We start from the raw sequence: 22,270 nt of genomic DNA on the forward strand, positions 1-22,270 counted from the left end.
TATATACTGCTTCCTGCTTACTTGAAAGCAAAGAAAAGACAGGAAAATACTCAAAGTAGGTCTAAAGACTGATACACTGTGATCTCCAGGTGAGTGCCCTAGTTAACCAAGAGAACTTTATTCAGTATAACACGTGAAGAAATTTACAGGGGAAACTTAAATCATTAAGAATTGTTAACCTGAATCTTAAAGGGACTCAGATTTAGTTAATCAGTACAAGGGGGTACAGATGGCAATGTCACACACAGGAAGAATACAATTAAGTCCTAAGGCCAGAACATGTCCTGGGTGGAAATCCTGTATGCAGTTTGTCATTGCCCAAGTATACAAGTGATCCCTAGAAATGGACAGGAGCATATGCCAGCCGAACCATTTGAATTTCCTTGAGTCAGTGGGAACCTCCTCAGCGGGAACCAGGACTTTTTAAAATTAACATTGCCAGACATAGTGACACACACCTGTAATCCCACCACAAGGGAAGTTGAGGCAAAAGGATCACTGCTTGTTCAAGGCCAGCTTGAGCTAGATAGCAAGACTCTGTCTCAAAAATAAATAAATAAATAAATAACATTAATGAGATACAATTCAGTGTGTGTACAGAACGGTGGTTTTTAGTATATTCACATGGTTGTACAACCATTACCATAGTCAGTTTTACATCATTTTTATTATCCCTCCACCCCTGAAAGAAACCTTATACCTTTTAGTAGTCAACCCCAATGTTACTTTCTTTCTAGTTCCAAACTCCATAATCTGTTTTGTGGCTCTATAATTTGCCACTTTGGATGTTTCATGGAATGATATACTTTTGTATTTGACATCTTTCTCTTAGCAAGGTTCTTTCACGGTTCCTCCATGTTGTAGCATGTGTCAACACTTTGTTCTTTTTAGTGGCCAGTATTCCATTATATGCATATATCAGTTTTAGTCAGTTGATGAACATTTGGTTGTGTCCACTTTGGAGCTATTTGAATGATGTTGCTATGAATGTCTGTGTATAGTCTTTTGTGTGAATGTGTTTTCATTTCTCTTGAGTGTATGCTCAGGAATGGAATTCCTGGTGATGTGGTAGTTCTATGTTTAACTTTTTGAGAACACCTAAGCTGTTTTTCAAGGTGGTCATACTGTTTTACATTCCCACCAGCAATGTGTGAGGATTCCTGTTTCTATACATCCTCATCACAGTTGCTGCCTTTTTTGTTTTAGCTGTCCTAATGGATATGAAGTGGCATCTCTTTGTGGCTTGATTGGCACTTTCAAATGATGCCATTAGCATCTTCCATTAACAGTGATGTTCATTTTTCTTGTGCTTACCTGCCATTTGTGTATCTTCAGAGAAATATCTTTTTAAATCCTTTGTCCATTTTTAATTACTTGTGTTGAATTATAAGAACTCCTTATATATTCTGGCACAAATCCCTTACCTGAGACATGATTTGTAGATTACCCCCTTCTCCTTTGGAGACAGGATCTCACTATATAGTTCAGGCTGACATTGAACACACTATGTAGCCCACACTGGCCATGAACTCTCAGCAATCTTCCCACCTCAGTCTCCTAAGTGCTGGGATTATAGGCATGTATCACTGCACCTAGCTCTTTGCTCTTTTCTTTCACTGTCTTACGATGTCCTTTGGGCACAATTATTTTCTAATTTAATTAATTAATTAAATTGTACTGGGGATCAAACTCAGCGTCCTGTGCTTGCCAGGTGGGTGCTTATGCCGCTGAGCTATTTCCTCAGCCCCTCAATTTTAATTTTATGAAGTTCAGTTTGTTGTTACTGTTTGTGCTTTTGCTCTGAGGAATTTTACACAAATGAATTACAGATTTGCATTTATAATTGAGAAAGATTACTTTTGTCACCATTACGTGAGAAAGAATGAAAGAGGGAATAGGAAGGAGGATAAGGGTTAGAGAAACATTTAGATATTAAACAGGAGTTAGGCTCTGTAGATTTGGTAGCTGATTTGATGTTTTGGGGAAGAAACATTTTAGTCCATTCAAAAATCCTCTGATTGTGTGGTTGCATTTGTGGTTGTGCTGTTTCCTGAGGGAGCATAGGACCTGAAGCAGCTTATTGGCTGTTGGAACCAGGCAGGATGTTCAGATCTGCTCACCAAAGCTGCTTTCATCTGCCTCGTGAAATCCTGGAGATCCCTCTAGGCCAGAGGTACTCCCAAGCCATGAAAAACTTCAGTTCTTGTGCCTACAGCTTCCTTTTGCCACTCTGGTTCCTTTAGGAGCAATAAATATGTCTAGCCAGGAGACTCCCCCAAACTCATTTGACTTTCCTGAGGTTTTCAAAGAATCTCAGCTGTGTTGGAGGAGAAAGTACGATTGAAGGGGGCAGGAGAGTCTTAATGTCTTTCACCGTTCTCTGCCCTGGGAGATGATTTTCTTATTTTAATCTTCAAGATAACTATGAATGGACAATATAATACCAGATTCAGGCAAAAGCTAAGTAAAATGGCATACATGGGCTAAGAATGCAGGTCAGTAGTAGAGTGCTTGCTTAGCATGTGTGAAACCCTGAGTTCAGTTCCCAGCCCTGCAAAAATAAAAACAACTGAAATCATTACACAAGAAGCAGCGATGAAGGGCCAGTCAGATAGATCAGTGGACTAAAGCACCAGCAAAACACAGTGGCCAGGGTTCTATCCCTGGCATGCCATGTTAGCCCCGCCCCTGGGGCGCACTGAGGCATCGATTGAGACTGGGCGTGGTGGTGCGTGTGCCTGTAATCCCAGCACTTGGGAGGTTGAAAACAGAATCACTACCAGTCTGACCTGTGCAGTAAGATCCTGTAGACCCTGTAGACCCTGTACCAAATATATTTAACAAAAAAAAAAAAAGAAGCAGCAGTGTTGATGGAGGGTTTACTTCACAAGTCTGTTGGCAGCATCACTGCTCTGCCTCAGCTGGTTTCTAGTACAAGTATTTATATGATTGTGATAGTTCTGGAATTTATTCCAAAGAATTTATTTATTTATTTATTTATTTAGGTAAAACTGGGGATTGAACTCAGGCCCTTGCACTTGCCAGGGAAGCGCTTATTCCACTGAGCCATCTCCTCGGCCCCCCAGAAGAATTTATTATAATGAGCTAACTATGTCTGCCCATATCTGTCATTTTTATTTCAGTACTGATGATTGAACTGAGGGCCTTTGTACTGAGCTACATCTTCACTCCCTCCCCTCTTTTTTTTATGTTTTAAGTTGGTTTTTTAAAAAAAATATTAATTTTAATGAGAAAAAAATAGCAATAAAAGTTTCAAAACAGGTTAGTAGGACAGTTACAATAATTAATACATTTTATATTGTCTTCGTAGTAGTTATTAAGAGGACAAGATGCAGACATGATAGCTTGTCTAAACAATATTAGTACAAACATTTCTCCTCGAACTAAGAGAAAGTAGCTGTATATCTATCATAACTATTTTGTATATACATATATTTTTTTCACTACAAAATGGTCTTTATTTATATCCCCCTTTTTTTGTTTTGTTTTGTCAGAGTCTGCCCCCTTGTATTTTGAGATAGGGTCATGTTATGCAGTTCAGGCTGGCTTTGAACTCACTCTGTGGCCCAGGCCAGCCTGAAACACAGTGATCTTCCTGCCTTTGTTTCCCAAGTGTTAGAATTATAGGTGTGTGCCACCATGCCTGGCTTTTATTTTGTATTTTGAAAGAAGCTCCCATTAAGTTGCTAAGTTTTCCAGGCTTAAACTTGTGGTTCTTCCGCCTCAGCCTTCCAGAGTCCAGGGATCCCAGGTTAGTTTGTGTACGATGAGACCTTGCACTTAGTTGACCTCTAACTTGATTTCTTTTGTACCTTCATATGAAACTAAGAAAGATGTACAGGTGGACCTTATAGAGATCTTTATTCACTGTAGTCAAATTATCTCCTAGTTAAAACACTATGTCCAGTACTGAGACACTTAAAAGAGAATCTAGATGTGTGTGGTACCAGTGTTCTTTCATACCTTCATTTGTGGGGTGCATACAGAAACTCCCCAGGATTGAAGCAAACCCTCCTCCCAGCTGATGGGAACTAGTAGTCACTGACTCTACCAGCTTGTAGTCCCTCTCCAGGACTTTACCAAGGAGAGCTTCTTTCCCCAGGTCGCCACATCTCATGGCTCATCCATTGGGAGGATAGAGCCAGGCATTGCTTCCCTACAGGGAAGAACTAAAAGGTATCCCAGATGTTGACCTCCAAGCCATTAACCCAGGTCTTTGTATGACAACCTATCTTGTTGCTTCTCCTGCAGGAACCTATTTCCTTGTCTGTCCCACAGGGTAGATCCCCAGAGCACATGTCAATCTACTTCCTGTATCCATACCTCTTTCTCCATCACCGTATCTTTTCCACAGGTTCATGGGTCTGACATGCTGAGGTGGAGGTAGTGATACTGGCTAAGTAAGATTATAGCCCCATCTGATCAGAGCAGGCTCTCAGGCTCACTACCCTGAAGACTGTAGAGCTGTCTTGGCTGCCATCTGCCTTTGGCAATTGTTAGTGCATCAGGAATGGCTTTCTCTGTCCTTTCTCCAGGAAGTCCTAGTGTTCCTGGGAAATTTCTTTGAGTCTATTTGTAACACAATCTCACCTTCTCTTTTGGAAGAAGTTGATTTTCAAAGATGAGAGATACTTGGAATTCATGAAAATGATTTTTCTCTGTGATAAAATGTGGAAATCATGTTGCTGGGTGTTAGTAGTATAATTCTTGAACTAGAGAAGCTAAATTCATGAGCTTATATTAATGACCAGCAGACATGCCAGTGACACAAATAGGCAGTCGTAGACTCTTAACAGTGGACTTGGACTTAAACTATGGCTGTCTGACTCAGGTCTGCAGCAGTTTTCAGTCTTTATTGACCACCACCTGCAGTGATATGTTTTGTTACAACCCTGGGCCACATATTTTTGTAATTAAAGCACAGGTTTCACAGAGCAATGCTGTCCTAGTGCAGGCCATGTACCTTGGCTGTTGTGGTTCTTATGTTGGCTCCCTTTTTGGTTTCTTTCTCCCTCTTTCCACCCTAGCTTCCCAAGTGAAAACTACTGCAATACTGTCTTCTAGTGTTTGCGCATTGATTCGTCAAATACTTATCAAGTGCCTTCTCTGTGTCCACTGTGTAGTCTCAAGGATCCAGTGGTGAATAAAATAGTCAAGGTTGTCCCCATGGAGTTCACAGCTTTGCATATGAAATGCAGTTGGGAAAAATTTTGATTGCATATGAAGTAAAAGACAGTGAAAAAAAAAAAGCTCAGAAAAAAATCTCTTAGCCAATAGGCTTAAATTATTTGATAAATATACAACTATTTAGTAACCTTAATTAAAAGACTAGATGGGGCTGGTGAGATGGCTCAGTGGTCTAAAGCACCTACTTATACTTAGAACAAGCTTAGCAAAGCGCAGGGACCTCGGTTCAATCCCCCAGCACCACATGCCAGCCAGCCCCGCCCCCTGGTGAGCTGAGCTGGCCACACACACACACACACACACACACACACATAAATAAATAAAATTTTAAAAAAATTAAAAGACTAGAAAAAAGGAGCAGTGATGCTGACTGCAGCACTGACACTAATAACATAGTATATTTAGACAGTGAAATACTAACATACAGTAGTGAAAACAATGACTTAATGTAACACATATCAATATGGACAGATCTCAAAAACAGTTAAAAACAAGTTATACAAGTACAGTAAGAGCCAGGTTTGGTGGCACACGCCTATAATCCCAGCCCTCAGGAGGCTGAGGCAGGAAGATCATCAAAAGTCAAGGCCAACCTAGGCTTGTTTAAGTTCAGCTGATACTACATAGTGTCTTTTAAAGAAACAAAAAGGGACTGGGGAGATAGAATAAATGCCTGCCTGGTAAGGGCAGGGTCCCGAGTTCAATCCCTGGTATCGCAAAAAACCAAAAACAATAAAAACCCTAACATTGTATAGTGAGGGACAAAAACATTAACCTTATACTGCAGTATAATATAGTATGCTGAAAAACAATAATGTATCATTTGTGCATAGGTTCTAAAATATCCAGAATATTACCATGTATTATATGCATATACATGTGTAGTAAAAATGGAAAAACCGTTCAGGGAATGATCATGCATCACTTTTAGGATGATGCTCATTACTGTCTGAGATAAGTTGAGGCATTAAAAAATCTTATTAAAGTGTAGATATTTAGCAGATGTGGCAAGTTTAATTATTTTAAGTCTGTGTGCATGGTTGTCTCATTGAGTGCTTTTCTGTTAATTATTAAAATTTGTAAAAATTGAAAATTGACCAGGTGAAACTCCAATGCTTGCAGCTTCTGTGTTTCTGGTGCATGCACATTTCTGTGTTCTTTGCTTTCCATCACACTTGTGTTTCATTCGTCTAAAAAACTGATATAACCTCGAGCAGTTAAGGCTAACATGCAGCAGTTTACTGACGAGTCAGTTTTCAGGAATGTTGTTCACATCTGACAAGCAGAGGGCGCTGCTGCACAGCGGATGTGAATTAGTGCACCCCCACCCCCTTAATGGGGAAGTGCTTTTCTATCCAGGATGGGAAAGAAAGAAGGGTATGTATGTATGTATGTATGTATGTATTTATTTATTTATTTATTTATTTGGAACCGGGGATTGAACTCAGGCCCTTGCACTTGCCAGGGAAGCGCTTATTCCACTGAGCCACTCCCTGGCCCCTTTTATTTTATTTTTTAAGAAGGGCATTTAAATACATGCAGCATTCTTTCTGTTTATAGGAGGGGCACAGAAGCCAGCCGTTTAGGCAAGTATGTTGTGCTTCTTTTAACACCCTGAAGCTTGGCTGTTTCTTGGGCTGAGAATGTGAGGACTGTCACATGCCTAGAGCATCCTTTACCTTTACACCAAGCCTGGCTGCTGACATATAGGCAACTTTTTCATTGTTAAAGTAATTGTGAAACATTCCTTTTCTTCTAGATGGAAAAAGATTATTCTTACCTGAAGGAGATCTGTGATCATCAAGCAGAACAACTGAGCAGAACTAGCCTAAAACTGCAAGAGAAGGCATCAGAGAGTGATGCAGAGATAAAAGACATGAAAGAAACCATATTTGAATTGGAAGATCAGGTGGAACAGCACCGCGCTGTCAAGTTACACAACAACCAGCTCATTAGTGAGCTAGAGAGTAAGTGAAGGCACAGCTGCATGAGATGTGTGACAGGTGTGGGTAGGTGCTAAGGAGACAGCTGGCAGAGAGTGACTGCCAAAAAGTTGTTCCAAGGATGGGTGTTGGCTGGGGTTTAGGAAGAGCTTTTCTTTTGATCGTGCTATAGTCTCCAAGGAATAATGGCCCTTAAGAAACAATTGTTACATGGGGCTGGGGAGATAGCTCAGAGGCATAAGCACCTCCATGGCAGGTGCAAGGTCCCGAGTTTGATCTTTGATCCTGCATGCCCTGCAGCCCCCAAGCCAGGCATGGTGGTATGTGCCTGTAATCTCAGCCCTCAGGAGGTTGAGATAGCAGAATCTCTGCAAGTTTGAGACCAGCCTGGTGGCTACAAAAGTAAGCACAAGGCAGCCTGAACTGCATAGCAAGACCCTGTCTCAAAATAAATAAATAAAAAATAATTGTTAACAGTGTATGGTGATCCATGCCTATATTCCAGCCCGTAGGAGGCTGAGGCAAGAAGATTACTATGAGTTTGAGGCTAACCTGGAATACATAGTGAGTTCAAGGACAGCCTGAACTACATGAGTCCCTTTCTCAGAAGAAAGAATTGTTGCTCTTTTAAATTACTATGGAAAACTGGATAATAGAAAAGAACGTTGATGAGGACAACCTCTTTGACCCCCATACCCCTTCTGTCCTTTTCTCGGATAGGAGCTTTCTTTCCCCCAATAAGTATATTCTGTTCTAAAAGAGAAAAGAACGTTGATGCTGAGCCTAGTAGCTCATGCTGTAATCTCAACTCTCTGGAGGTTGAGGTAGGAAGATTGCTTCAAGTTCAAGGCCAGTTGGGGCTGCAGAGTGAAACCCTGTCTGCAACAAGTAGACAGACAGACAGACAGACAGGAAGGAAAGAAAGTTGGTTGGTTGGTTGGTTGGTTGGTTGGTTGGTTGGTTGGTTGGTTGATGGTCATGAGTCAGCAGCGTGAGGGCGTTATTGAAAGAGAGCAGATAGATTTTGGCCATATCCTCCTGTGACAGGCACATGGCTGCCAGTCTGAACAGCAGATCCACTTTGAGTTCAGCGTAGCTATATGAGAGTTTAATAGGTCTTTCCCTAAGAATAGTCATAGGATATGAACAGGTTACTTAGAACAAATTGTTCACCCTAGTCATGGAGTTTGGGCAGTGTGTTGTCTTTTGGGTGTGGTGTTTAAAGCAGAACAAACAATGTGTCCCCTTGATCTAAAGGGAGAAAACATTGTTAGCACATGTCCCATTCATGGTGGGATATCAGGTAACTTACAAATGTTGGCCACTTTGTTACTGAAGAGACATCAACATGACTTACTTATGAACTTACTATTTGTTTTGAATAGGGAATAAACATTGCTTCTTTTGTTCAAATAAGCCTTATCATATGACCACATCTAATATATCTTGCTTCTGTAACAAAAGAATACACAAAGCTTTAACAATACTAGCCATTACTAAAAAAATAGCTTAGTTACCTGAGAAGTTCCCTAACATACTAAATATTCACAGTCAATACTAAATATTCACGGATTCTATATTCATATATTCACTTAGTGAACTTTATTTGTATCTCACAGCCAGTACCATAGCACTTTGTGGTTATTTTTGGACATATGGAAAGGTGAAAAGTTAAGAGTCATCCAGCACTTATGTTCCCAACTGGGATCAAACTGTGAGACCTCTGCTTTCTTGCCTGAGTTTTGATACTGTATACAAATGTCTTTTTCATGGTCCACTTACTGGCATGTTTCAGTACCTTTCTGCTTGCTTTTGATGATTGTGCTGTTTGAAATGGCACCGAGCAAAATACTAAAGTGCTATCTACTATCCCGAAGTACAAGACAGCTGTAATGTACTTTAACATAGAAACATGTGTGTTATATAAGCTTAGTTCAGTCCTATGCTGTTGGGCATGAGCTTAATTTTAATGAGTCAACAGCACAGTACATCCAGAGAAAAGAAGAAATTCTCCATTCTGAGCATGAGGCTGCTCTGGAAAGTGCTAAAGCAATGCCTGTATTGAATGATAAAGTTGTAGAAAAGATGACAAAAAGAATAAATTTGTGCATTCATGAAATAAGGCTAATAAATTGTAGTAGCATTTTTGAGATGCTAAAACCAAAGAAATTTCATTTTCCCTGGTGTCAGGAAAATGTTAAACTTCATTGCATAACATTAAGGCATAGGAAAAGTTATAAATGAGGGCAGAAAAGATTCTGAAGATTAGGAGGATGTAGAAGTTTTGAGCTTTTGTTGTTTATTTTGAGACAAGGTCTCACCGGACAGTTCAGGTTGGTCTTGAACTCACAGTGTACCCCAGGTTGGCCTCAAACTTTCACCTAGCTCCCTGCCTCAGCCTCCTGAGTTCTGTGATTACAGAAGTGTGCCACTACTGCTGGCAATAGTTTTTAAAATACCTGTTCAGTGTTACAAAGAATAGGGAAGAGGAGGTTTCTTATATTGATGATATTGATGATATAAGCTTGTTTTATAAAGACATTGGCAAATGGCTCTGTATAAAGCAAATGGTGGGGCTGGGGAGATACCTCAATTGAATAAGCACTTGCCTGGCAAGCGCAAGGGCCTGAGTTCAATCCCTGGCTCCACCAAAAAAAAAAAAAGCAAATGGCATTTCAGTTAATAAAAAATGTTCTGATCCTTAGAAGCTCACAGGAACCTAACCTTGTATTCCTATAGGAGCAATTCCCTTGTTATAAAAAGTTATAGAAGTACCATGAATAATAAGATTTGACTGTGCGTTCTGTACTTGGGTTATTTGGTTAGGTCATTGCCAGTGCCTGCTCCAGTCGTCATTAAGTGTGATGTGCACAACCATAGAGCATCAGTACTCATTGTCGCCCAGGTTTGAGTCATCTTGTGGATATAATTAAAAACCTAGACACCTTTGTCAGTGTATAATTCCAAACATAGCACCAGCTTTGAAAATAATAAACTTTTGTTTTTGTGATATATTTCTATTGAGAATATGGTTGTGTTACTCTTAAATGTCAGCCCAGATATACCGAGCAAACCTTAATGTATAATTAATGTCCAGAGCAAATTCTAGGGCCACTCTTCAGTGCTTATATCATAATATATAAGAAACTGAAAATAACACAGACAAGTTTTTTGAGCTTTTAAACATCTGCTAGGAACAGTAAGGTATTAGTAAGATATATTTGTTAGCAGAATCAGAAGATACTCAAATCCAGCCCTAGACAAATCACTCCCCACCTCTCCCCCCCCCAAAAAAAAATGGCGTCATACAAAGAAATAAAGGACAGCTTTCTTACTTTGTGGCATTTGGCCCCAAACACTAACTCAGGCTCCACGTCCTGATGTAGAGCTGTTGGGTACGAGTGGCTGCTAAAGTCTTCTCTTATAGTGCTATGTGATAGTACATCTTGCTTTCTGAGAATATATCATAAATAGCCACACTTATTTCCCATGTCATCCCATTCCCGTCTTAGAAGATCCACTTGCTTCTAGCTTCCTGCTTGCAGGGTGCTAAAACTGAATGTATAGTAGAAGGGATGGATTTGTGTGCCTTTTGTTGCCTCTGACGCTGCCCTTTTGCTACTTAGCTTACCTTCTCCTACTTTATAACTCCTGTCTGAATCGTTTACTTCTAGGCAGTGTGATCAAGCTAGAAGAGCAGAAATCAGACCTGGAACAGCAACTGAAGACCCTGACAAAGCAGATAAAGGTGTGTGGGGTATAGCTGTGGGTAGTGCTCCTCTATCATTTCACTGTACATATTCCTGTCTTAGCTCTGGAAAAATAGGATTAACACTAATTGCTCTCTCCAACCTGCTTTCTCATGGAGTATTCCCTTCGTGTGACCCCAGACGTATATTCTTGTTGTCAGGAAATAAAAGTTTAACAGTTGTTGGTCAGTTTTAGGATGGAGAACTCTCACATGATGGGATGTCCACTTGTGCCTCTTCCTAGTAGCAAGATACCATTTAAAGTAGGGTCTCATCACTGGCCATTCTTTCTCAGGGATTGTTAAGGGAATTCCACAACTCTTGTATAGATGAGGACTCAGCAGGTATCTGACATAGCTATGGCCTCTGGTGTTTTCAGGAGGAGACTGAGGAATGGAGGCGGTTCCAGGCAGACCTGCAGACTGCAGTGGTGGTGGCCAATGACATCAAATGTGAGGCCCAGCAGGAGCTACGCACTGTGAAGAGGAGGCTGTTGGAGGAAGAGGAGAAGAATGCCAGGCTACAGAAAGAGCTGGGGGACATGCAAGGTCATAACAGGTGGGTCATGGACAGAACTGTGAGTCTAACAGGCACTTGGACAGTGATTGGCTTCTCACTTAGTCATGTGCATGGGGCTGTGTTGTGGAGGGCTGGGATGCTTTTATGTCTTTCTGTCCCAGGTTCTGTTACTTTTTTTCCTACTTTTTTTTTTTTTTTTTCCTTCGGTACTAGGAATCAAACTCAGGGCCTTGTGCTTACCAGAGGCACTGTGTCACTAAGCTATATCCTGGTTCTATAATTAAGCTAATACCATGATCACCACTACACAACTCAGAACATTCCACTCAGGGCTCAGTCATACCCATTCTGTGGCATAAGGTGCTGAAAATGTGGCTTTACTTTCATATATAGAAAAGGTTCTAGCCAGAAATACCCTCTTAGCTTTAAAGAACAGAAGTAGTATATAGAATACTCATTAAATCATAGTACTTACTAGAAAAGGGAAATACATGCTGAAAGGCTAACTTGCTTAGTTTGCCTGTAATGGAAAAAACTGGACTCAAGGGAAATTGCCACCAAGTAAAGGGCTCATCCCTGCTGGCCTGAGGACGTGCTTTCATGCTGACAACCTCCATGGGCTATTTCAAAAAAGACCTTGACACAGTCTAGGATGCATGTAGAAAACAGACATCCAGCTGATGCCTGTCTTTCCCTTCTGTTGTTAGGGTGGAGTTTGCAGTGTATGAGCCCAGAGGCTCTACTACTAGCCACGTTTAAGAGGAAGGTATTGCTAAGGCAAGCCCAAAGTTAATTATTATTTAAAATTTAAGTAGAATAATTTTGCAGAGAAAACTACAGAATAAGCAGTATTTTAAACTTTCACTAGTTGCAGTATTAACTTTCCCTAGACAGGAATCAATATCTTTAACTTTAAAATTTTTAGATGTTAGACAACTTTGAATTTTTGATGACTTTCAAATATGAAATGTAATCTTTCAAAATCAGATTTAGTCAGTCCTGCAAATTAGTCTGTACAGCTCACCCTAATCTTTATGTGTCTCTGGGATCAGAAGGGTTGTTCATTGGTTTGGTACTGAGCTTTGGGACCTGATGTTCTATGATTATGATTTCATGATATTGGAAAGATTCCTTCTCAAAATTGTTTTTTTTTTTAAAAAAAAAAATTATGTATTTGGTATAGGGTCTCACTACACAGCTCAAACTCATAGAAATCTTCCTGTTTCAGCCTCCCCAGTGCTGAGATTACAGGTGTGCGCCACCACGCCCAGTTTCGGTGGCCAGTTTAGGTATCAAGCTCAGCATGGGACTAGCATGACATGCAGTACCAGGGCTTGAACCTGGGTCCATGTTCTTGTCCAGGCACTTACACCACTGAGTTATCTCCCAAACCCTCAAAGTTCTGTTTTGATTTTCCTATCAAACCTGCCTCAGTTAGTGCCGTGGTCTTTTGTTTATGACTTTTATATAAAATGGACTCTAGATAAAGATTAATGTAGCCAGTTCCACAGTTCATTCTTAAAAAGTCAAGGTCATTAATTTATAGTCACACTTCTAACCTCTGGCCACCAAAGGGTATAAATTCTAAACAAAGGCAGAATTGAAAAACAGGCTATCTTCATAGTGAGATTATGAGATCATTCTAGTTTGCTTTTGTGTTTGCTTTTGTCCACTTGTCTTGCTTCTACATTGTGCATCATTGGAAAAAGAGTAAGTCATAGCTTGTATTACGTCTTATATAGGTATTTTAAAGATAAGTAGTAAAGACAAGTTTTTGTGGCAGCCCTAAATAGGTTATTGTATGAAATGTTGCATTTGTGACTTAGATTCTAAGATGCAATCTTGAGCTCTGATATAATAGGAAGTCTCAACATGGATCCTGATAGATTAATACTCCATGTACTATATTCTACACTTTCAAATTTAGGATCACTTAAAAAGCAACAGCACAGAATATTTCTCTTTTGATCTTCTAGGGAATTTTTAAACCGACCTCCCAAATCTAGGCAATTAATTCCTTGTCACAAAATCTTTCAAAATTTTAGAATTGATACAAATCATAACATGGTGTATTTCTGAAAACCATTAGACATCAGAATATCTGTTGTCAAATTTGGCAGGACATCAGATAATTACGGGTGATGGTTTCTTATCTGCTTTTGCACTTCTCTGGCAAGTTACCCCCACTAAAGCGCTATTTGAAAATTACTCGCTGATGGCCTAGCTGCCTCCTGAACCTACCACATGAGCAAGAGTGGAAACCAACTCCCACCCTCAAAGTTCCTGCAGCAGCCTAGTATTTCCATCTTGGCTGAATGGGTTCTTGACTGACACTTGATTTGACCCTTGACCATCATCTCATAAGAACTCAAAAGTCATTCTTGGTTCAGCCACAGCCAAAGAACTTACAGCACCTTCTCTGATGAGGTCTTCCAAGAACAACTGAGAGAAGGTAAGAGCATCTGAAAAGCATTGATGTTGCCAGAGGGATAACTGGTTCATAGTGTCATTTTGTGTAGATGGGTATTGAGAGAATTGTTAGGCTGACAGATGGGCAAATGAAGAGCTTGGGTAGGAGTATACATTCTCATTTGTTACTAAGAACTTAATGACCATTTAATGGTCTCCAGCCCATTTCTCTTTTCAAGAATTTTAAAATTTTATTTATTTACAATAGAATCTCACTGTGTTATTGCCCAAACTGGCCATAAACGCAGCTGACTCTCCTTCCTCAAAATCCCAAGTAGCTGGGGCTGCAGGTATACACCACCATACGTGGCTGATATTTTTATTTTAATTTAAGAAAATTTGATGTTACTATATGTGGTGAAATAAAGGTATAGATTCATTCATTCTTGCTGCCATCTGCAGTGTCCCTGCTCAGGCCTGGCTCCATCCTCTGTTAAGTGAAGAGCTGTGAGTAAGTGGTGTTTCAAGGGCCTTGTATTAGTTACTCTTCTCTTGTTGCTGGGACAAATACTTGGCACTCAAGCTTAGGGAAGAAAAGGTTTATTTAGCTCACAGTTACTGGAGGTTTCAAGACACTGGAGGAGAGAGGCTGGGGTGCTGCCGTCTCCAGGATGACCCTCTCCATCTCTCTGAGAAAGCACAGGCTAGCCATTTTAACAGTTCACACTTCTCTGGCCCCGCCCCTCGGGCCCCGCCCTGGTCAGCTGGCCCCACCCCTTAGCCACTCAGTGCTCCTCCAACCAGGTCTGCCCCATAATTTACATAAGGCTTTGGGGGGACAACTAGAAACAAACCATAACAGTCCTTTTAAGGCATACTGTTGTGAGACTAGTTGGTCACCTCTCCATTCTCTAGTGGGAGAGTCAGAAACCTAACCCTGCCATTAATTGGGGTAATCTTTTGAGCTTCAAGGGCGTACATAATAATATCTCTGAATTTTAACTGTGGCTTGCTGCCTTATCTTTCCCAGAAGTTTGAACAACTGATGTGTGTGTGCGGGGGGCGGGGGGGAGTGTCTTTCTGTTTTTTAATGGCTCTGGATGTATAAATTAATGGACAAAACTATAATGAATACTTTCTCAACCTTGGATTTTCTCCAATTTGAATAAGAGGAAGATGTTGAAATGAAAGTCATTCATTGAAATTGAAACACTATTTCTGGGGCTTAGAATGTAGCTCAGTGGTAGCATTTGTCTAGCATCTTCAAGGCCCCCAGTACCACGAAAAAAAAGAATGAATAAATGAGTGAAAGGAAAGAAAAAAGAGAAAAGAAAGAGCTATTAGATCTGTCTTCTGAGAAGTTGAACCCTGGGGCCTAGGAGATAAAACACACAACTCAGGTTGATGACTCTGTGGACCATATAGAACCTTCATTTTGAAAGAGATTGATGAGCAGTGCATGACACAGACTTTGCAAACAATGACAGGGAACAATGTGTACATTATTTTCCTAGTTCTGAAGCATTAAATGCCACTGATCTTAGGGTGACTTGCTGTGCCTATCCTGTAATATCAACAAACATCCATGGAAGACATATATCCAAGATAGAGTATTTCAGATTTGCACATACATGTTCAGCCTGTACTACATACCAGTTTTGTGTTGTTGCCACTAAAGTGAAGCAGCATGATCCCCTGTCACACAGATTCTGTAGGAGCTGGCTTTTAACTCACGCATGCACAGCCATGTCATACGCTAACATCCCTTATGTGTGCCTGTGTGCCTTCTGTGTTGTTCTTAAAATGCTAATGTTCCACAGCTGCTCAGCAAGTGTTTCATAACTGCTGCAAAAGAGGAAGTGTGTAAGTTGCAGATTTATATATTCTGGGATTGCTAAGATGTCTTTCCCAACTCCCTGTGATGCCAAATCCCTGACCTGATGGAAGAGCGAGTTCCCATAGGGATTCCTAAGCAATTTCAGAACAGACCTCACTTAGTATTTAACTGTCAGGGCCTTTGGCATTTCATTTGGGCTTTAATGTGGAAATCTTCTTAAGCAAGCATAATCAGTTCGTTCACATACTATTTTTTTTTAGTTTAAATGTACAGTTAGGACATTAAATATATAATTTATAATTCTCTTCCCCCCCCAATACTGGGGAAGGAACCCCGGACCTTATGCATCCTGGGCATGTGCTCTACCATTTGTACCACTAAGCTTTATCTCTGGCCTTAGCCTGTAATTCTAAAGAGCTGTGTCTTATTTTTATTTTTTTGCAGTACTGGGGATTGAATACAGGGCTTTGCACATACTAAGTATGCCTTATACCACTATAGTATATCCCCAGCTCCATTATTGGAGTTTTATTCTTAGGGTTTTGGGGGAGTAGAGAGTTTGACCTGGATATTAGAGGGAAACTCAAATCTCTGTATAAATAATAGGGAACCTACATTCACCCTGGACATCTGTCCTTTACCAGTACAATTATTTGTTGGAGAAGTTCTGGTAGAAGGACCGAGTAATGGCATTTTGGAGTCTTTGACATTTTCTATCTTTGACTTCCAGAAATTTGTGATAGAAATGGAAAATGGAGACTGTTATCCCTATTCTGGATAGTAGCTTTTTCTTGGGGGACAGTACAAGTTGTTAATTCTTGTATTGTAATCAAGAATCTTGTTGCCTTACATAACTCCTTTACCAGCCCTCCCTCCCATTTCTATCTTCACAGCTCCGTGGTCTCTGTCAGCTAGCAGAGCTTTTGGTGGAAGAAACACAGCCCAGCCCTTGCCATGATTGGAAACTACAGCCATTTCTATATGAAAGGGGAATTGTAGAGGAGAAATTACCACTTTATATAAAAAAGCCCAGTTGTCTCTTATACCATTCACTGTTCCAAACAGTGGTACATTGCAATCAAGAGTCTCTTTACTTTTTATACATTTTCAGAATCAACTCATGCATGATCAAAGATGAACCTTCCCTCTTTTTTTTTTTTTTTCCTCTCAAGAAGATTCAGCAATCTGTTTTTGGAGAATGATATGAAGTTCTGGAAAGATAAAATACGATTCTTGTGAAAAATATTACATATATTCTTAGAGAATAATAGCTTAGCAAACTCCAATTAGTGGTGAATCCAGTCCATGAATAGGTTCTGCTTTTTAGTATTTATTTTCATGCTGCTTTTTTAATATAGGACCTTGTAATCTTGGAATTGACACTATTTAAGGCAAAATAAGAAGCCATCTGCATGATGCCTTATCTTCAAGAATTTAGAAAGTTCTCCTTTATATAAAGTCTCAATTCAGCTGTAGTCTTGCTTTATTACCTCATTTGAAATGAAACTGTCACTAGCTTTGGTTTGATTTCCAGAATCTTTGTTGGGCTAAACATAAATAGGTGTTTGAGGGGGGAAAAAAGGTAGTTTGCAGATGAGTATACACAGTGACAATGCTACATGAAACCTAATTGAAATCTAATGAAGGACAACTTACAACAAAAGCCTCATGAATAAAACTTACCTTGGAAACTTAAAGACTTTTAATGCAGAAGGACACAACTCAGAGTGACCCAGAATTCAAAGACTGACTCTAACTTTTGAGTAGTACATACCTTTGTGAAGATCTGTGTCCAGTTCAGCAAACCCTACCAGTGAAAAACCTCCTATACTTCTCATGTGAGGAATATTTTGCAGTATATATGGCACAGGGCTGTTAGCTGTATCATAAAAAGGAAACAGGATTAAGAATGCTATTTAAACTCAGGAAGACATCGATTGGAGCACTCAGGCTCACCAAAAATTTAGTGTGACATGAGAAAGAGACATTGATGCTTTTATAAAGATACTTACATACTCCTTGGAATTATTGTCAGATTCTGGGAGATCTTTACTTTGGGTTGAAAATTCTTAAAATGGCTTAAAATGCATTTGCTGGGTGTTTCCTAATCTAGAAAATGAGAAAAACTGCAACCTCAACTTAAAATGCACAGCTGTGTTAACCTTCATATTTTCATTTGTCTTTACTCGGGGTATTGTTGAATATTTTTATATGTAAGCACTTATGAAGTCTAAATAAATGTTATTATTTAGAAGAGTGTGTTGTTTGATTTTTAAACACTGGCCATGTTTCTGTAGGACTTACATTCTTCTGTGGTTCGCTTTTCCTTGATAGTTTTAGAACTTTTTTTGGAGGATGGTGCTAGAGATTAAACCCAATGCCTTGGGCATTCCTTGGCAAGCACTCTACCACTGGGCTACATCTCCAGCTCCTATTTTGAAAGCTTTAAAGTCACATCAGATAACTAGGAATTTGAAATCAAAACATGCTGAACTTTAAACAGAAATTGTAGTGAAGAGGTTGATGTGGAATATAAATGTAATTGTTTAATGATTTGATTATTAGAATGGGAGTATGGAATAAATATACTAATTTAGCAGAAAGCAAAAACCTATAGGGCATTGGTGGTGAACCTGTAGCATACATGTTTTTCTTTTAAGAAGATGTAAATCTAGAGTTGTTGTTTCTAAACTAAAACCTCAGTATTCAGGTTTAATTGTAGTTTTGATACTTTGTGATAAACAAATGGGTTTTGGATTGCAATTTGGGTACTCATCTCTAAAAGGTTTGCCATCACTCCTAGTATGTCAGAAAACAATAGTATATAGAATTTGAGATCTGGAATTGTTTGGTTCTTATAGAGATTAATAAAATTTTGGATTTAAATTATGAAATTGTATTTAGGTATCTGGATCACAAAATATATAGAGAGCTCATTGTTATAGCTTTTATAGCAAGGGGAATGTATTATATATGATACTCTGTACTTCATGTTCCATTTGATGTGTTGTGGATATGCTTCCAGGTCAATATGTACAAATTTAAGTCATTTTCACAGCTGTGTATTATCCTACAGTATACCTGAGCATATTCATATGTTATCTTAATATTTCTTCCTTTACTGTTAACGATATGGTAGCATTCCATATTCATACTACCTCAGATAGTTGTATTTTTATTCTTTTTACTTATTTAACTAGTTGGTTTTGGTGTTGAGGATTGAACTGCAGGTCTTAAGTATGCTAAGCAGACACACTACTACTGAGCTACACTCCTTGCCCCTTTGATTTTGTTTTTATAAGATGACTTCCTAAAAATATTATTACACTAGAGTATGCATATTTTTATTTTAATAGATGTTGCCAGATTACTTACCTCAGGGTAGTGACATTACTCTTGATGAGAATGCCCACTTTTACATAGCTTTAGTAGCTGTGATATTATTGATCTTTTTGTCAGTAGCATAAACAAAAAAGTAAAGTTATCCCCTTAGTACATAATGTGCATTTCTATGCTTATGTTTTTATCTGTTAACTAGCCATTTACATTGAGAATTGCTACATTATTAGCACTTTTGCCTATTTTTTTCACTGAACTGATTATTTTTTCCTTACCAATTTATATCAGTATTTTGTAATTCCAGTGTGGATTTGTTTGTTTTGTTTTATTTTGTTTTGTATTTTTAGGGAAGGGTCTACAGGGTGTTCAGGGTCTTACTACTAACTAAATCAGACTCATAGTGATCTGCCTGTTTACAACCTCCCAAGAGCTGGGATTACAGGTGGGTGCTACCATGCACAGTCTCAATTGTTGCCTCAGGGTGCCCTGGGGGCGGGGCTGGCGGGACAGGCCCAGGGATGGAACCCTCAGCCCTTGCACCTGCTTGCAGGCACTTTAATCCATGGAGCTATTTTCCAAAGTGCTACTAATATTTTGCTTTTATTACAGAAATTTTTATATTGTTATGTAGAATATTTTTCAGTGTTGGGAGATTGAGGTCTTGTGCATGTTAAACAAATGCTATACCACTGAACTATACTCCCAGCCTTATACAAAGTAACCTATTTGTATTTATTTTCCTTTACTATTTTAGGAGCTTTTGTTTTTGTTCAAGGCTTTCCTTATCCCAATATTATGAAACAGTCCATTGAATTTCCTTTGTTTTACACACATGTATATATACAATCCCAAATATTTGATCCGCCTTTGTAATGTGAGATGTGGTTCTTTTTCATCTAAGTAGATGGATGGCTCAAGCCAACGTCTTTTTTTCCCCCAGTACCGGAGATCAAACTTGGGATCTTATACTTGCCAGGCAGGCACTTATGCCTCTGAGCTATATCTTCAGCCCAGGACAGCATCATTTATTACCAATACCTTTCCAATGTTTATTTTGTCTATATTTAGAGATCTTCATAAATACACTTCTTTTCTTTTTGGTTAGTTCTGCTTCAAAATATTTTAACAGGATTATATTGTCTATAATATTTTTAAAATTTAATCTTTCATTTTAAATGGTCACATTTCATTTGTTTTTTCATATTTTATTGAATTTTAATTAGAGTATATCAAGTGTATGTTTCTTTTTCTTTTTTCGGTTTGTTTTGTTTTTTTGTTTTGTACTGGGAATCAAACTCAAGACCTTGCGCTTGCCAGGCAGGTGCCTCTGCCACTGAGCTATATCCCTGGCCCCCAAGTGTCTGTTTTCTATCATAAATTTTCAATTGTCTCTTCTCTCTTGAATGTCATTTCTCCTCTCATTTTATGTTATGGAATATTTTAATAGATCAGAATTTTTGAATTTTTTAGAAGGATTTTTTAAATAGCAGGGCAGGGCATGCCTTTACTCATTACTGATTCTTCATTAAATACACCAAAGCATGTCAAGATCAGTATCTGGATTCTGTTTAGGTGTATGCACTTTGCTTATTTATGCTTCAAATTTTCTATCATAAAGTAGTGGGAAGGTTCTTTAAGGTAAATTGAAGCTCAGGTAGAGTACTGTGGGAATAAATGCTTAGCAGGAAAAACTGGAATGCAGGAGCCAGCTTCCTGGGTCTGCTTTTCTTCAGCCCGTTCACCGTAGACACATCCTGTGGCCGTTCCTGACTTCTTGTTGCTTCTGCCTCTTGTGCCTGAGATGACCCATCCCTGAGCTCCTGGGATCCTTTGCAGGGTTGTGCTACATGCTCTCTGCCTTTGTTTTGATCTCTAGCTCTGGCCCTCTAAGGTGAATGGGTCATTAGGGAAAGGAAACTTTCCTTCAACTCTAACCTCCCACTTATTCTGAATGTAGTTGAAATTCTTCAAACCCTGCACCCTATAGATGCTATTCTTCTCTCATTTCTGTTGCTGATACAAGAATTTTTTGTCTTTTCTTTGATTCTTTTTGTTGGGATTTGGAGATTTAAGGTGTTTATATTTAAATTTCCTGTTAGTCTAGTATTGAAATTTGAAAGTGACAGTAGAAGAAGTGCTTGCCTGGCAAGCACAAGGGCCTGAGTTCAATCCCCGGTTACACACACACACACACACACACACACACACACACACGAAATTTGGACGTGAGATTCAGAAGATGTTTGACACCTAAGAGGCAGAATATTTGATATCTTTTCACAAACTTCTTTTAGATTTATTTTGTGGAAAACAATAAAAAGTTCTGAGAAAATTACATTCTTGGTAAGGGCATAGAATGAGCAAAGGCACAGAGGCAGGACATAAAAGGAACAAAATTCGGTAGCTCAGTGGGCAAAGGAAGTAAAATGAATGATCCAGGGAGAGACCTGGAGCTGAGCTTCATTCAGCTGTTTTAAGAGCCCAGCATTTGTAAGCATGGGTTTAACCTGTCCTCTTTACACATAAAAATTTAACAGTTATTAAGGTAGTAGTGATACAATAAGATATTTCCTAAGTGGAGAATACTTTATGAAGTGAATAATTAAAAAATCATGATGTATAAGAGCCTGCCTGTACTTGGATCAAAACATGGTAACATTGTCACCCTCCCCTATCTCCTCTACCAAAGATTGAACCTAGGGCTTCTCAGTTGCAAGTACCATGTCATTGACCTATATCCTAGCACTTCCTGGTCTTTGTTTGAAAAATGGTCTTGCTAAACTTTCAAGCTATCCCTCAACTTATAATCCTACCTCAGCCTCCCCAGTAGCTGGGGTTACAGGCATGTGACACCCATCAGCTGACACAAATGGCATCTTGATGAAGTGAATGCTGTAGAAAATCAATACCACTTGAAGACTCTATAACTAAAAATGAAAGCATGAATTAAATGAAAATTTACTAGTCTAGCCAAGCAACTGACTGATGGATTGAAATATTATCTTTTGCAATCTGAAGACAAGGCAGGAGTCCTGGAAATTTATTTTTGTAGGCTTGCTATTTTCTTGTGAAGTTTAATTAGTGTCCTATTTATCAGTTCATGTTTTGAGTCATGGAGAAATTTAAAAGGAATACCTTAACATGTAGTATCCTCTATTACTAAATTAACAGGGGATAAAATTAAAATTAATTTATAAAAATGATCTTCCTTAGACATGCTTTCTTACCAAGTTGTTTGGTGGGACAGATAAGAAGGTGGTCTCCTT

General features: G+C 39.1%; 1 protein-coding gene across 4 annotated transcripts in view; it reads left to right on the plus strand.

Annotated features, from left to right (window-relative positions):
• Positions 1 to 22,270, plus strand: part of Specc1 (sperm antigen with calponin homology and coiled-coil domains 1) — a 150,223-nt gene that overhangs the window by 53,506 nt on the left and 74,447 nt on the right. For 2 of the 4 annotated variants that reach the window (XM_023719361.1, XM_023719362.1), the window contains exons 3-5: positions 6,968 to 7,175; positions 10,826 to 10,899; positions 11,280 to 11,458. In XM_023719361.1, the coding sequence (XP_023575129.1) occupies positions 6,968 to 7,175; positions 10,826 to 10,899; positions 11,280 to 11,458 (461 nt within the window). Of the gene's footprint in view, positions 1 to 6,967; positions 7,176 to 10,825; positions 10,900 to 11,279; positions 11,459 to 13,809; positions 13,872 to 16,558; positions 17,885 to 22,270 lie in introns of those variants that run through there. The other 2 variants (XM_023719363.1, XM_023719364.1) reach the window with 2 other exon arrangements.

Source organism: Octodon degus, unplaced genomic scaffold (genome assembly GCF_000260255.1).
Source record: "Octodon degus isolate 3935 unplaced genomic scaffold, OctDeg1.0 scaffold00067, whole genome shotgun sequence".
In the NCBI taxonomy this organism is placed as follows: domain Eukaryota; kingdom Metazoa; phylum Chordata; class Mammalia; order Rodentia; family Octodontidae; genus Octodon; species Octodon degus.